The 16536-nt window shown below is 37.5% G+C and overlaps 1 protein-coding gene across 1 annotated transcript; it reads right to left on the bottom strand.

Moving 5' to 3' along the window:
- Positions 1-4779: 4779 nt before the first annotated feature.
- lztfl1 (leucine zipper transcription factor-like 1) lies at positions 4780-13981 on the bottom strand. The gene is made up of 10 exons (XM_054622513.1): positions 13725-13981; positions 13347-13471; positions 12322-12516; positions 7561-7618; positions 7025-7096; positions 6872-6937; positions 6695-6772; positions 6221-6397; positions 5932-6035; positions 4780-5746 (listed from the first exon to the last, which is right to left on the bottom strand). The coding sequence occupies exons 1-10, from the start codon at positions 13725-13727 to the stop codon at positions 5728-5730; spliced, it is 897 nt and encodes a 298-aa protein (XP_054478488.1). The 5' UTR covers positions 13728-13981; the 3' UTR covers positions 4780-5727.
- Positions 13982-16536: the final 2555 nt, after the last annotated feature.

Genomic DNA, 16536 nt, shown 5'->3' on the forward strand with positions numbered 1-16536 from the left:
CATGCGGGGCCGTTTTGGCCCTTGTGAAGGACACGAGTGAGGCGCTATCTTCTCTCAGTTTCACTTCCTGGCCTGATATCACTTTTAGGCTATTCTGAGAGTGGATGCAGAGCGTGGGGGCCATCAGCTCTTCAGCTTTTCTTTTTCTTCAAATTGCATTTCTCGGTTTTGCTCACGGCGAGGCAGAGGGAAACGGCTGTGTCATGACCAGATGAGCGTTCTCCTTCTGGAAACAAGCTGTTGAAGAAAGTGGTAGACTGAGAGGTTTCACTTGCACAGCATCGCTAACTGCAGATGTGCTGTTGACTTCATTGTTCTGATCTGTGACCCATTAAAAAGCAGCGTGTGACATACAGTCGCAACTTCTTTCCCCTCGTAGAAACAAATAGAAGACAATGCAGCATCAGATCCCAAGCTGACGATTATAGATACATAATGAGGCATTTTGATCTTTGCAAATAGACTTTTATTAAGTTGGAAACTGATTTTAACTGGACGATATACTTAACTGCTTGTTCTGACTGAGATATTTCATATTCTGTCTTTGCAGTAATGTAACAAATGGAAACTTGAAAAAATAGCCTTCCCTTATGTTCATTCAATGACTTTGCATCCTTCTCTCATAACTTTGCAAAGCTTTTTTATTTGGAGAGAAAACTTGTGTCACCAATTGGATTTGACTAAGCACTTATGATCTCACAGTCACGTGTGAATAATACTGGCAGTAATTACAATCATCTGTTACACAGTCACAATGGCAAGGTCACGAAACATACATATATGACAGAAAGAGGGGGAATTCTTCAACAGATCAACCTTTACTGTCCCTTTCATTCTACATAATATAACCTCCTGATATATATGTAGTTTTCAGTGATTTAAAAGCTTCTTAAAAAGAGTCATTCGCTTGACAGTTCTCTAAATGCTCGGGTGGTGAACATTCTGTGGCTTAAAGTAGTTTCAAAGCAGAGAAAAAGTTTCAAAGCCGTGAATTAGTCACCAGTATGGTACGATGAAAACAGTGTGGTTTTAGCTTCTTATCAAGTTGCGATGCATGATGATGGTAAAGAGGAAAGCCTTTGTCCGTCTGATTAGAACAGCATTCTGTATATTACACTCTCAGCTATCGTGTCATCTCATTTGAAAGTCACGTAGACAAGTTTCACAAATAGTGTTGGTTTTCATTTAAAATAACTGTCCCCTGGGGTAGAAAGAAAGAGGTTTGCGTGACATGATTTGCATGAGCTGATGTTTCTGAGGTGAGGATATGCTGACTCAAACCTGAAATCAGTGAGATCAACACTCACTAACTGTTCACATAGTGCACTGCGTATTTTAGATACCAAGCCATATATGATGTTGAACATGATGATGACACCTCTCAAGTTGTATTTTTATGTGCCAACAAATGTTATACGGTATACGGTATGCTGTAGATATGCTGTTTCATAGAATAGTATCTACCAATTAGACAAAACAATGAGCAATCATTCTCAGATGTGACTGAAATGTTTTATCCGTTAATCTTGATCTGTGCCACTTTTTTTGCAAGTTGCACTTTCAGATTATCAAAAGATCCTCACATAACCTTTTCATAACTTTAATAACATGCCTCCTGACTGGCATGGGCCTCTGGCACAACCCACATGGACATGGCCGAGGCCTTGTGGTCAGGAAGTACAGCTGAGGAGCCAGTGGGTGAGTCACAAAGATGGAGGCAGACAAAAAAGATCTGTGGGGGAAAATATTCTATCTGTTCGGGCTTTGCAGTTCATCCTTGACCTTTGAAACTACTAAAGGTCCATACGTTTAACTGTATCACAAAGTCTGCATTCTACTTTTGAAAATAAAGAGGTACTAATGGTATAATACTGGTACTGGGGTCACTGGAGACCATATACTGTAACTTTGGATGTACAGCTGCCATGGTTGGCTCAATTGACAATTACGCAACAGTGGTAAATAGTTAAACATAGTGTAACAATAGCACGGGATGAGAAGAGGCATCAAGTCCATTATATAGCTGAATGTATTTTAAGTTTGCTAACATTAGACACTATAAGGATAAGGTCATTAACCATGAGGGGATTATGCGCTTGGAGGTGTGTGTGTGTGTGTGTGTGTGTGTGTGTGTGTGTGTGTGTGTGTGTGTGTGTGTGTGTGTGTGTGTGTGTGTGTGTGTGTGTGTGTGCGTGCGTGTGCGTGCGTGTGCGTGTGTGTGTGTCTGTCCACAGCTTATCTTGAAGACTGCTGGATCCATCAGCCTGATATTGATTCAGCTTATTTATGACTGTATGCTGAAGGACCTCTTGTTGTGGTGATTCAAAATTGATACCGTCATTGACTGGTGACTCCTCATTCCACTTAACTAACTTGTAGGGTCCGTAAACATATGCTGCGGTTTGGAATCCTGGTTCTGCAAGGGGTTAGGCATTGATCCTCTCCAGATTTGGTAAAACAATTATGTTGTGTATTTATTAAATGAAACTTTACGGCAGTGGTCGGGAATCTGAACTTTACTGAGTGCACTTTTTTAGTTTTGCCTACGAATTTAGCCTAACATTCTGCAAGGGGAATAAAGTGTTATTTCTTTTGTATGTACAGTACATAGTGTCACTTTAAGTAAGTAAGTAAACATACCATATACTGTACAGTCTGTGTCTGCTTTTTTTTATAAAGCTCTTTGATACTGATATTTAAGGAAATGTTAAAACCCAAGAAGACGCCAGCTTTTTGGCCACACAATATGGATTTGTAATGAAGGACCCAAAGATTAAATCTATCCCACCATCTTTGTTTCTAAACACCATACATCACTCTGGACATCACCTTAAATTCAAAAACTTGTGTTATTTCTCCTCAAGCAGACGTTTACTTGGTGATTCTGGAGAAAAACTCATCAACAGGAGTTTTTGTCTTGCTAGTGAAACTGAGAAAAGCCCTTTGATAGCATGTCACTAAGCAGGAAGCTACTGTGAAAAGGTAAAACACTCTGACATGTATTAACAGTAGCCCCATATTGTGGGAAAGTACCGCCGCCGTCACTGCTGTCAGAAGTGCAGAAAATGAGTTTGGTACCAAGAGACACATGCTACCACTTCCTGTGTACCTGCTTGCTGTGATTTATTTCATGCACTGATACACAACTGTTCAGCATTTGCATCCAAACCTGAAATTATGAGCAGCTTTCCCATGACGGTTTCTCCTTTTAATGCTTCTAATAGAGAACAGATGATTGCACGCAAATGTAAATTCACATGCATAAGCACACAAATGCAATTAAAGGGTTGATAAAAAATGACACATCTTTGCATGCATGCATCACCTTAAAAAGCTGTTATGTTTTGACAGCAGATCAAACAGGTTTTAAAGAATACAGTTTTTGACCACGTGTGTTTTCTCATGTGCATTCCCCCCTCCCCCTTTTTACACCCTGAATACAACTCATACACATGATGCAAAACCAACGCGAGTTTAACTCAGGACAGACTGTGGCTTTCACTGAGAGTTTCACTGAAAACAACAGGGGGGGGTTGATGTTTCATTGGCTTGGTTGGATTGGTTAACACAACCAATGCAAATACAAGGAGGTCCTTCTCAACGCGCTACAAACAGCTGAGGAAGCGTACGAAGTAACTAATATGTTGAATTGAACAAGTGCGGTTGATAAAGTGGTATGCTAATTTAGAGTTTTGATGCATTTGACAATCACTCGTGACCTTCTGTGGTTTCTTGATGTTGAACTGGTTCATGTGAGGGGTAGAGTTCTTTTTTCTCATTTTACTAAATCGGTCAATCTGTCTGATTCAGCCAGCACTGAGTTATACAGAACCACTTAAGAAACCATCATAATAAAAGCCCTGTGTACTGTAGTGAAAATGCATGCAGCAGTACCTGACAGCTCAGGCCTTGTCTGTTTTGACCTTGACACATATATATATATTTAAGTTTAGTGTGTCCAAGGACAATTATTGCAAGTTATCCTCTTTATAATGGAAAAAAATCCATTAAAAAACATCTTCCTTCTTTTGTACATTTCTGTCTCTTTGTTGCTGAAGTCACAGTTCATACTCCGCTCCACCCTGTCTGCATCCACCTGTATCATGCTGATGGAGGTATCAGTGGCATCGTGGAGGATCAGTGACTAAAGCCATCTTCAGTCCTAAAGAGGACAAATGTCTCTCTCTCCTTCTTCCTCAGCGAGTGTCCTTGCTTGAAAATACATTCAGTGGTTAAAACATGAAGCAATGCTGCAATTTACAAAATGCTCATTATAATCTTCTCAATCAACATCCCCTTAAGTACTTTGTATATATTTGTTTACAGTATTATGCATGAGTTGAGGCCACATTTAGCAACTAAGATCATACATTCCCATGTATACAGCTTGTAAATACGTGTATGTAGTTTAAGTCTGTGCATTTTTGCCCTCTGGCACCCCCTTGTGGAACCAGTCAGTTCCTGACAGTGGCGTTTAATCAGTCTAGAATCTATCATAATCAATAGATATGTCCTAATAATTCTTCAAACTTTTTGTTTATTTATTGTTTATTGCCAGTGTTACAATACCCTGAAGCCAATCCCAGCATGCATTGGGTCAGAAAGAGGGACAACCTTGGCATGTTAGAGGACAATCATAGGTCAGAAAGTTTCAGTCTTCAGTGAATGTCCTTGGTGTTTATTAAATATTAATAAATAAATATGCCTTAAACTTTAAGTGAAAAAAAAACAATTACTTAACTCACTAAGAATGACCACACGTTTAATTGTCAACAGCTTTTATTACCCCATACTTTGCACAATACAAACAAATGCACATCTAGTGTAATATAGGGTCGATGTATCATACTCTACAAGAGCATTACTTCATGAACATCATTTTCTCTTACACTCCATCACCCACAGCAATACGAAAAGTACACAGTTAAAGATTCCAGACAAAAATATTCTATGCCCTTTTGTGTAGGGGATGTAGGGAAATCACTCCAGATCACTATCCACATCATTCAATCAGCAAGAGCAGAAAAAACAATCGCGAGAAATTTCGGTATATTTTCAATGATCGGACTTTCACAGAATGTCAGATCATTGGAAATATGTTTTAGTGTGAAATGCAATTAAAATGTTTAGGTCACAAATTAAAGCAGGGTTGACCTCAAAAGGTCGGTAAACATTAATTTGAAGCTGTTCACTATTGATAAACACAACGGCTTGGGTCTAACTCAACAATATTTGGATTACAAAAGGGTCTGCTAAAATTAAGACTGATCAGCAAAATATCAATACTCGATTACCCGTTGCTAGAAAGCTAAATATCACCTATAACCATCTGATGGACTAGACGGCAATGCTTCAGGCAGACAAATGGACAAGGCCTCTTCAAACAGGGACGTGATAGTAATTGCATAGAGCACTGAGGGAAGTCTGCTAGCTACAGTAAGTCAGCTCCAAAACTGGGACGTAGAAAAAGAAAAGCACAGCTGGAGAAGGCTATCAATTGTCACTATTTCATCAGTGTGCTCGGCGGTGTGTGTACTGACGACCTCCCCGACTCTGCTCGCGCTCTTTACTAAAGCCAATAACTACTGGAGATGCCAGATAAAGCATGAATAAACAATTCCTCAACAGGAAGTGCTTTTTTTCTGTCTCTCTTGTCTTGCAGCAGTGGAACTGGTGGTTTCTTGGTCCCGTCGAAACCCTCCGGACACCTGTTTTCTTGGGTAGAACTCATTCATTGGGCTCATATCTGAAATGGACAAGCAATAACAGCATTACAAACCTGAAATTAGACCAATATATCTGTAAGAAAGCCAATTTTTAAAGCACAGAATAGAACAAAAGTGGCTGAACTTGAAGAGCCATATCAGTGTGTTTGCTTGTTTTACATCTCTGTAATTCTTTTGACCAGCATTTTTTAACAATCAAAGCTACCTCTGCAATCGTTTTCTAATGTCTTTGATCTGCTCATTTTTCTTGGTCAGGATCTCCTTCATGTTGCGGTAGGCCGCAGTTTGCTGGAACTTCTTGTCCAACTCCTGCACAACACACACATACATAAACACATGAAAACAACTGCAACAGAAGCTGTATACCTAATCTTTCTCTAACTGGGCAGTACAAAAAGTTGGTCTGCCACAAACATATTTGATAAACACTAAAACATGTGTTAACTTCAGATGCGGTTACTGTCCATTTGCAGGTAAGCACCACAGTGACGTACCTTCTCTGCCAATGACAGCTGCTCCTGCACTCGCAGAAGCTCGTGTTTGGCGGAGATCAGGTTCTCCTGCAGACCCTTCTGGGAGGCCGAGTTGGCACTAAGAGTTTTTTCATAATCATCCCTCAGAGCTGCCACTGTGTCCTCCAGACTGCTGATCTCCTGGGATTGAGCAGCCAGCTTGTAGGGAGAAGAAAAAAAACGTAGAAAATCAGATGGAATGAATGGCCATCATTGGTGTACCTACAGAATCTACACCCTACTCCTATTCACAGGTAGAGGCAAAAGCAACACTTTGATCAGCTGGATACATACCATTCAAGGTCCAAGTTAGCAGATAGAACCAAATGACAGCAAATGTTCAGATGAAACAAAAATAAAGAGTTGAAAAAATAAATGTAGTAGAATGGAGAGCAAACTCAAACAAAGTCCAAAAGAAGATGATGCTACTTCGACAAGCCAAACTCCAAACAGTACCTGTTGGTCACCTTGGACCTTCTGAATGTCCTTCAGGGCTCTCTCTGCTTTGGTTCTCTCATCCAGCGCACTCATTGCCTCAGAAAATGAATCAGAGCAGAGAGTTAACAACGTAAACTGGTGCATGGCTCATAAGAAAGTTACTGTATTTAAAAAATGTATGGCTTATTGTTATACCTGTGATTCTAAAGTCCGCATTCTGGCTTTCAGTTTATCATTTTCCTCCTGTAGTCTCGCTATCTCCTGGAAAAATATATTCAAGATGGGTGTGAAGGATTGTATGATACGATAACAACTTAAAAAAATTACTCATGCACTGTATTTCTTTACCTTGTTAAGAAGTTCGGACACCCCGCCTTCATTTAGCGGTGCTAGCTTGGGTTTGCTTGTTTCCTGGTTTATCTGGGAATAAAAAGTAAACAAATTTTCAAATGAAACAATGACTGTTATTTCTTAAAACATGTTGGCTATACCGTCAGATAACTATATGTAACATGTAATGGTAAATATGAATATTTTATATCCCTCTCACTTTTCTTAGAAATGTGAGGATGACTAGCATCTACCTTTTTGAGAGGCAAGGTGTGAAAAGCCAAACCCATGAAAGAGTGGCATATTGTGTTACAAAGATGATTTGTTTTTCTTTAACTGTGAGTTGTGAAACCACACATCAACCTCAGTGAAGTGTGACTTCTTAACCGCACTCATGAAGGGCAGGTGGCCTGAAATATAAAACTACTTAAAATCCGCCGCAGTAGCTACTGAATTCCATGAGGGTGTAAATATCCTTTGAACACATGATTAATGGCGATATTGACGGTGCCGTGTGAAGCTCTACATGTGAAAGAGCTACACATTAGACTCACCTTATCAGCGGTTTTGAAGTCAGTCTTCTCAAATTCAGCCACTTGTTCTAACAGCTCCCTATGTGGGTAGAAGAGAAAATAATTGGACAGCAGAATAATGAAGAAAATGACAGAGAAGGGAACACAAAAAGCTTGAAATTGCGTCATTTAGCAGATGCTTTTATCCAAAGCGACTTACAATCAGTAGTATATTACATATCATTCACCCATTCACACACTGATGACAGGCTACCATGCAAGGTGCCACCATCAGACTCTAACTAACATTCATGCAACATCCAGTCCACACCGATGGCAAGCCTTCGGGAGCAACTTGGGGTTAAGTGTCTTGCCCAAGGACACATCGACTGCCGAAGCCGGGTATCGAACCACCGATCCTCTGATTGGAGAACTACCTTGCTCTCCACCTTGCTCTCCACTATGCCACCCCTTTTAAATATGCACTACTCATTTTTTAGAGTACATTAAACATCAGCCTTTGGAATACAAAGTATGTACAGGTAAAGTTGACAATTTTTTGTGAGCAACACTGAACAAATTGGAACTGATCTGGTAATATGACCATTATTTGTATCTCTTCATTCAAATGTCAGCTTGCCACCACAATGTGTTTTTCAACATTACAAAAATAAAAATGCTATTTGGCAGTTATGTAGCTTCGGCAAGGAAAATAAACACCCTTGTTCCAGATGGCAGTTTAGCACATATGATATAAGATATATGCTTGTGGTGAACAGAACAGCTCTCTGGAAAGCTTAAATGTGGTTTTTAAAAAGCAGCTGAAAGCACGTAGACTGTGACATGGGGCGTATTCCTTGCTTTGTACGCCGTATCAGTCACGTAGGGCTGAGCCCTGTGAGATAAAAAAAACACTTTAGGGCCTATCCACCCACCACGTGCATATTACAAACAAAATAACTTTTCCAAAACATGCTCAGTGTTTGAACAAGGTGAAAGGTGCAGAGGTCAGAAGATGCGTTAAGTTCAACTGAATGTCAAAGAAGTACATTCAAACCTGTGTAAACATGAGCTTTAAAATGATTATACTGGCCAATGGAATCAGTTTATTACATTTTAAGAACAGTAAGCAACAAAGTAAGAAATTGTATGACCGTTTGCTCTGATACTGGCAGTCATATCAAATAATGTGACGGTAGTGAACATGGAAAAGCCTTGCTTCCTCAATCTCACATGCAAAAAGGAAGAACAGGATGACATCTGCTTTGGGCTTTAGTTTGACGTTCAATTTTGTAAATGAAAGCCACTGACATTAGTTCATTTTGGAACAGATTCATCTTAACTGTGTTATATTGTTCATCTACTTAACCTCTATGATCTAACCTGACTATATTTGTGCCAAAAAAGCCAGAGTTCAAAGTGATTTATCTTAATTATTAGTATAACATGTACATGCGTGCATTGCTATATTTTCTGCTTATAATATGAAGATGCACTCTTGGCACCCTTTCTTAGTAACAACAGAAATAATGAAATAATGTGGCCCCAAACTTTGTACGATTCCACCACTTTAAAAGTATGCACTCATAAAACATGACAAGCTAATAATAGTTAAAATCAACTTTATTAAAATGTAATTGTTTAAATCATTGTAAATGTGTGAAAAAAACATAATACTGTATTTGCAAATTCATTTTTTTCTAAGCGTTAAAGTGTTAGTTCACCCGAACATTTGAATCTCATTAACCCATAGTTGGAAAATCTTTGGGATAAACACTGCTGGGACTTTTGCAATAAAAAAAAATTGTGAGGCTGCAACAAATATTCAATTTGTAAAATTAAAAAACTCAAGAGCGTAATTCTATAAACAATGTCCTTGTTTCTCAAAATGATACATTCCGGAGTGTTACATGCTATTATGTTCTTTAAATTCAGTTTATGTTTTGAGATTCATTAACATTCACGCTCTACTCATCTCTATTGTATTGGGTTGGTGGTAGAAGTCTCAAAGTATGATATTCTAGTAATTTCTGTGAAAATGTATAGTGAAAATGTGGCAGCAGTTGTGGTTTTCATGCTAAATGAATGTCATTGCAAAAAGGAAACCATTGTAATGGAAAAAAGGGTTAAATTGACATTGTCTATGTGGCTTTCCAATGACCTTTTTGCCTGGCATACATACTGTAACACATGCACAAGATCTAAAACTAAACAGCACTGAGGAGGAAATGGCACAAAGTGGAGGAGTTATTCTCATGAACATGAAGGTGTATTGCATGTTTAGAGGCCTAGCGCACTTCTTACTTTGGTGTGGCACTCTGTTTGACCTTGAGCTCACCTTACATCATTTTAAATGATATATATTTTAGAACATATAGAAATATATTTCAGTAACAACGTTTCCGTACGTAGACCTTCATCAGGTTATTTTGGTAATTAGTAAATAACCTGATGAAGGTCTACGTACCGAAACGTTGTTACTGAAATATATTTATATGCAAGTGAAGAAGACAGTGTGCGTGATTCTTTTGTTCTATATTGTCTACCTAAGGTATTCTTCTACGCACCTGTCGTCCTACTGGAGTGCAAAAGCTTTGCTCTTTTTAAATCATTATATTTTTAAAAAGTTTTCACAGATTTTCTCATGTTTTTTTGTGCATACAAGATTTATATCTAGTGCACACAAGTGCAACAAGATATACAATTGTGAACACTATATATATATTTTATTTTAACATTTTATATATATATATATAATATATAAAATATAAAATATAAAATAAATAAAATATAAACTTTGAGGACCCAAGAGGCAATGTATAATATCTGAATAAGAACATTATGTACTCTTATTTACATAAGAGTACATAACGTTTTCTTATCTTCAAAAAAATGTCATTGTTGATCATGTAGCCTCCATATTTCTTTAAATTACTATTGGTAGAGTATGCCTCCACAAGCATTTTGGTAAACTTTTTAAGCATATGGCAGTGTTTATATTTGCAATTTTATAATACAATCACCTAGCTATAATACATGATTAACTGATTGGACTCATCGTGGCTGATTCTTCATCAGTTAAACTTATATGACTGCACGTGAGTAGTTTGGATGTCTTCAATATTAATCTACAATGTAGAAAAAAAAAACATTGAATGAGAAGGTGTGTCCAAACTTTTGACTGGTACTGTTTGATGTCCACCAAGTCTTACTATTTTATCTCCTTGATTCATTTCTATGGGTTTTCCAATTATTAATGTTACAGGTTATAGATACAAGAAGGTAAATATGATTTTTATTTAAATGCACAACATTTACCTTCTCAATGCACAACAACCGCAAATATGCTAGTGTGTGGTATTTAGTGCTAGATGGCAGTATTGAGCTAGAAGTGTGAGAGGTCGTGACAAGATTTAGGCTGTGACCTCATCAGCAGTCTACACTGAGATCATCTATACTCTTCTTATGCCTTTTTTCCTGTGGCACTTGCATGTACAGCTCATGAATTTATATAAGTTAGCAACCAGCCCTAGTGTGATTTAAAGGTTCCACAGAAAAGCTTTAGATTGTTTTTTCAGTCAAGCTCCTGGTAAAAACAAGATGACATATTTGACACTGATTTTGACTGAATATGACAGTCACATAAAAACACTGCCAGTGTGTTTTGACGTATCTTTACTAATCTTCAAATCATTTTCATTGTTGATCATGTGGCATCAATGTTTCTCTAAATGGTAGATTATGCCTCCATCAGCAGTTTGGTAAACTATTTTAAGCATATGGAAGTGTTTTAATTTGCATATTTACAATACAATTACCCAGCAATACAACATGATTCAAATGATTTGACTAATCATGGCTGCTTCTTGATCAGTTAAACTAATATGACTGTAGAGCCAAATAAAAGATTCAAAAAGATTCTGTTGCATTGTCTACTTGTAATATGTCACTGAAGCCTAAAAGACATCACTATCCATTTTGTTAAGGAGTTTCCTAAGGATACAGAAGGAAACTCTTCCCCCCCCTCATGTCTGTAGCTGTTATTAAATTACACTAACAGGCAGCACATGGTTGGTCAACTAATCAGATGCCTCAAAATGTGACCACTCGGTGCTCCCCCGCTCAAATTCACTGTGCAACATCAGTCAGCCACAGACACCAAGATGTTTCCCCTTTACCTTCAATCGCGGTGAGTGATTTATAATTTTAGAAAGGGACTACACACCTATAACCAGTTTCTGGAGGGTTCAAGTCATAGATTACCCTTCTTAGTTTTTTGTTATAGTGCAATATGTTGGTGCTGCTGTTCTACAGTGGTAAACTGGGCTATGGTGGTTACTTTCATTATTTGCATAGCTCTTGTGGCAGAACCAAAATAAGGAAGTGTTGAGCTCATCGTGGCTGATTCTTCATCAGTTAAACTTATATGACTGCACGTGCGCCAAATAAAAAACTATGGTGTGGCACTCTGTTTGACCTTGAACCCCCATCACATCATTATAAATCATTTTATTTTGAAAATGTTTTACAGCCAATTTTTAATGGTTTTTTTGTGCACACAAAATTCATATCTTGTGCTCACAAGTGAAACAAGATAGAGATTTGTGCACACTAAATTAAAATAAAAAATTAAACTTTCAGGATCCGAGAGGGGCTATATAATATCTGAATAAGAACGTCATGTACTCCTGCAGGACAAACCTGACCAGGTCATCTTTAGTCAAATGTTTGCTTTGTGTTTTTAGGTGTATTAACCTAACAACTAACAGGAAACCTAAATCTGCTTCCTCCCTCACTGCTCACCTGTTCTCGAGCTCTGAGATATCGCTCTGCAGTCGTAGGTAAAACTTCTCAGCCTGAGAGAAGAGCTGCCTGAGCAGCAGCACGTTGGTGTGAGCCGTGTTGATGAGCTCCGTCTCCACCTCCCCACGCACCACCGCCTGCAGCCCGTCCAGCATCTCCTTCACCTCGTCCACTGTGAAGGTTTCCTCCACCAGCCTTCGGAGAGAAACATACATGCATAAACATTACAGGTCCATCTCAACTGAAAAGCACTTCATTTTTATATGATATATCCTGCTGCTGTCAGGTTGCACAACCAGCTCTGCTCCCAGTAGACCACATGACACTAATACACTGTGCAATACAATAGTTATAATAGTTTCTGTCTGTATATACAGTACCAGTCAAAAGTTTGGACACACCTTCTCATTCAACTACTTTGAAGAATATAAAATATAAAACATATTCTGGTTTGTTGAGCATTTGTTTGTTTACCACATAATTCCATATGTGTTCCTTCATAGTTTGGATGTCTTCAATATTAATCTACAATGTAGTCGTCTGTTGCAATTATTGTTTTCGTAGTAATTTGCCTCTGCACTATACTTTTGCTCTGGTTTATGCTCTTAGATGCTTGTTTAAGAAAGGAGATGCACTTATGACTTCTGGTGACTAGTAGTTCTCTTGAATACCTATGTTGAATACACTTCCTGTAAGTCGCTTTGGATAAAAGCGTCTGCTAAATGACTGTAATGTAATGTAGAAAAAAATAAAAAATAAAGAAAAACCATTGAATGAGAAGGTGTGTCCAAACTTTTGACTGGTACTGTATAATATTTCAGTTACTGTGGATTCTTTACTGTTTTTTATTGCTCATTTGCTTATTTACTGTCTCTTGTTTGCACTATCCTCTATGATGCTGTAATCCTGTAAATGTCCCCGCTGCGGGACTAATAAAGGATTATCTTATCTTATCTTATTGTATATGTCCCTTCTATTGAATATGTGTCTCAAGTTAAGTGAGTAAAAGTTGTATGACCAGTCACCTGCTGTCCTTGAGCTCTTCAAAGCATGAGTCAATGGTCTTAAGTCTCAGGACCATCTTTGAACGTGCAAATCGCATGTAATTGATGACTTCATGTTGATGGTGTTCATTAAACCCAAATTCAGCCTGCAGGGAGACAAGAGGAGAGAGACAGGCAAGGTTAAAGAGAGACAGGGAGACAGGCAGAGGCTTGTAATGGAAACCACCACTAGCTCATTATGGGCTAACATGCAGAGGATTCCCCCTGCTGATGTAACAACCTGCTATTATTAGGGATGATTACTGTGCATATTCTTGTCTTTCTATAAAACAAAGTGAGTGATTAGCATGCTGCACTGACTAGCAATAAACAACAAATGATCGCAGCTAGCTTACTTACCATGGTGGGCTGTGCAGCTAATGCTAACGTTGCTAAGCTAGCTTGTAGACTGAGATCCAAAAGGGAATAAAATGGGTGTTTCAGCCTTTAATCTAGGCCACGCAGCGAATATACAGCAAGCTAATGGTGATATGCTGGAGTCGAGGGTTTTAGTAAACTATTCAGTGCTTGTAGTTCAACGGTGAAGAGGCTAAACGGAGGTTATATCATAGCTATAAGATTATCTGGCAGATTGGCTAGCCTAGCTATCAAGCTAGTGTTTGCCTCGAGAATGCCTTGGTAACGGAGGATAGCGTCATTGCCTTGGTTACTGGAGGTGCGTTCAGTGGCGCTACGTAGAACTGGAAACAAAAAGTGACACGGTGGAATGACTGCTAAAATATAAGATATTTTATCGAAATAATATTGTCATAATAGCCTAATTATATTAAAAATATTTAAATATTTAATTTGTATAATAGGCTTTAATAAATGTAATATAACGCAAATCTGTTCACGCCAATAATATTATCATTCGCACTTTGCACTCCGGTTTCTTTATTTTCCTACTTTTTTTAAACGCAATTTCATATATACAGTACCAGTCAAAAGTTTGGACACACCTTCTCATTCAATGGTTTTTCTTTATTTTTATTATTATTTTTTTCTACATTGTAGATTAATATTGAAGACATCCAAACTATGAAGGAACACATGTGGAATTATGTGGTAAACAAACAAATGCTCAACAAACCAGAATATGTTTTATATTTTAGATTCTTCAAAGTAGTTGAATGAGAAGGTGTGTCCAAACTTTTGACTGGTACTGTATATATATATACTTATATATATATATACTTATATATATTTTATATTTTATTTATATATATATTATATATATATATATATATATATACTGTAATTGTTGATGGCCTTTTTTGTAGTTAAAGGCCATCAACAATTTTTTTTAACGAAAATGCTTGTTTTTGAAGAAACATCTATAGTTCTGAAAAGGGTCATTCTTAAAAAGGTTTATTTTTTATTTTTTTGACAATGTACAGTACCAGTCAAAAGTTTGGACACACCTTCTCTTTCAACTACTTTGAAGAATCTAAAATATAAAACATATTCTGGTTTGTTGAGCATTTGTTTGTTTACCACATAATTCCATATGTGTTCCTTCATAGTTTGGATGTCTTCAATATTAATCTACAATGTAGAAAAAAAATGTAAAAAAATAAAGAAAAAACATTGAATGAGAAGGTGTGTCCAAACTTTTGACTGGTACTGTTTGATGTCCACCAAGTCTTACTATTTTATCTCCTTGATTCATTTCTATGGGTTTTCCAATTATTAATGTTACAGGTTATAGGTACAAGAAGGTAAATATGATTTTTATTTAAATGCACAACATTTACCTTCTCAATGCACAACAACCGCAAATATGCTAGTGTGTGGTATTTAGTGCTAGATGGCAGTATTGAGCTAGAAGTGTGAGAGGTCGTGACAAGATTTAGGCTTTGACCTCATCAGCAGTCTACACTGAGATCATCTATACTCTTCTTATGCCTTTTTTCCTGTGGCACTTGCATGTACAGCTCATGAATTTATATAAGTTAGCAACCAGCCCTAGTATGATTTAAAGGTTCCACAGAAAAGCTTTAGATTGTTTTTTCAGTCAAGCTCCTGGTAAAAACAAGATGACATATTTGACACTGACAGGCCCGATTTTGACTGAATATGACAGTCACATAAAAACACTGCCAGTGTGTTTTGACGTATCTTTACTAATCTTCAAATCATTTTCATTGTTGATCATGTGGCATCAATGTTTCTCTAAATGGTAGATTATGCCTCCATCAGCAGTTTGGTAAACTATTTTAAGCATATGGAAGTGTTTTCATTACCCAGCAATACAACATGATTCAAATGATTTGACTAATCATGGCTGCTTCTGTTTCCTAAGGATAAAGAAGGAAACTATTTTCCCCCCTCATGTCTGTAGCTGTTATTAAATTACACTAACAGGCAGCACATGGTTGGTCAACTAATCAGATGCCTCAAAATGTGACCACTCGGTGCTCCCCCGCTCAAATTCACTGTGCAACATCAGTCAGCCACAGACACCAAGATGTTTCCCCTTTACCTTCAATCGCGGTGAGTGACTTATAATTTTAGAAAGGGACTACACACCTATAACCAGTTTCTGGAGGGTTCAAGTCATAGATTACCCTTCTTAGTTTTTTGTTATAGTGCAATATGTTGGTGCTGCTGTTCTGCAGTGGTAAACTGGGCTATGGTGGTTACTTTCATTATTTGCATAGCTCTTGTGGCAGAACCAAAATAAGGGAGTGTTGAGCTCATTTAAAGCCTGTCTATGAACTATTATGGAAAACCGTCAATGTTATTAGATCGTAGTAGAATGTGGGTCATTGCAAGAGAGTAAAAGTATACAAAGTAAACAACTGAATGAGAGCATAACAATCTAATGTATAATAAACAATAAAGCAATAAAAAGCATTACAATTAAAAATTTGGGGGCTTATGCAAACATAGGCAATTTATAGATGAATTTTATCTAAGCTGTTGTAATACAGTAGGAATGATGTAACAGGAAAATACAATGATTTATATATATATATTTACTTTAAATTGTTTGAACAGATATTTTTGCATAGAAGTGAGGCTCTTGATCATTTGAATCCCTTTTTTTGTCATTGTGATAGAACAAATGTGTGTATATGCATGTATATATATGTGCATGTGTAGCCAGTTAATGTGTTTCCTGGTCTCAATCTGTATGTAGGCCTCACTGGCGTAAACTACTATAATA

The sequence above is a fragment of the Anoplopoma fimbria genome, chromosome 21 (genome assembly GCF_027596085.1).
Source record: "Anoplopoma fimbria isolate UVic2021 breed Golden Eagle Sablefish chromosome 21, Afim_UVic_2022, whole genome shotgun sequence".
NCBI classification, from domain to species: Eukaryota; Metazoa; Chordata; class Actinopteri; order Perciformes; family Anoplopomatidae; genus Anoplopoma; species Anoplopoma fimbria.

What these genes read in the sequence shown, in the direction of transcription:
- lztfl1 (XM_054622513.1), bottom strand. An exon ending in ACTTCAAAACCGCTGATAAG is followed by an intron (nt 7,097 to 7,560) that starts GTGAGTCTAATG and finishes TTTTATTCCCAG; the next exon opens with ATAAACCAGGAAACAAGCAA. An exon ending in TGTCCGAACTTCTTAACAAG is followed by an intron (nt 6,938 to 7,024) that starts GTAAAGAAATAC and finishes ATATTTTTCCAG; the next exon opens with GAGATAGCGAGACTACAGGA.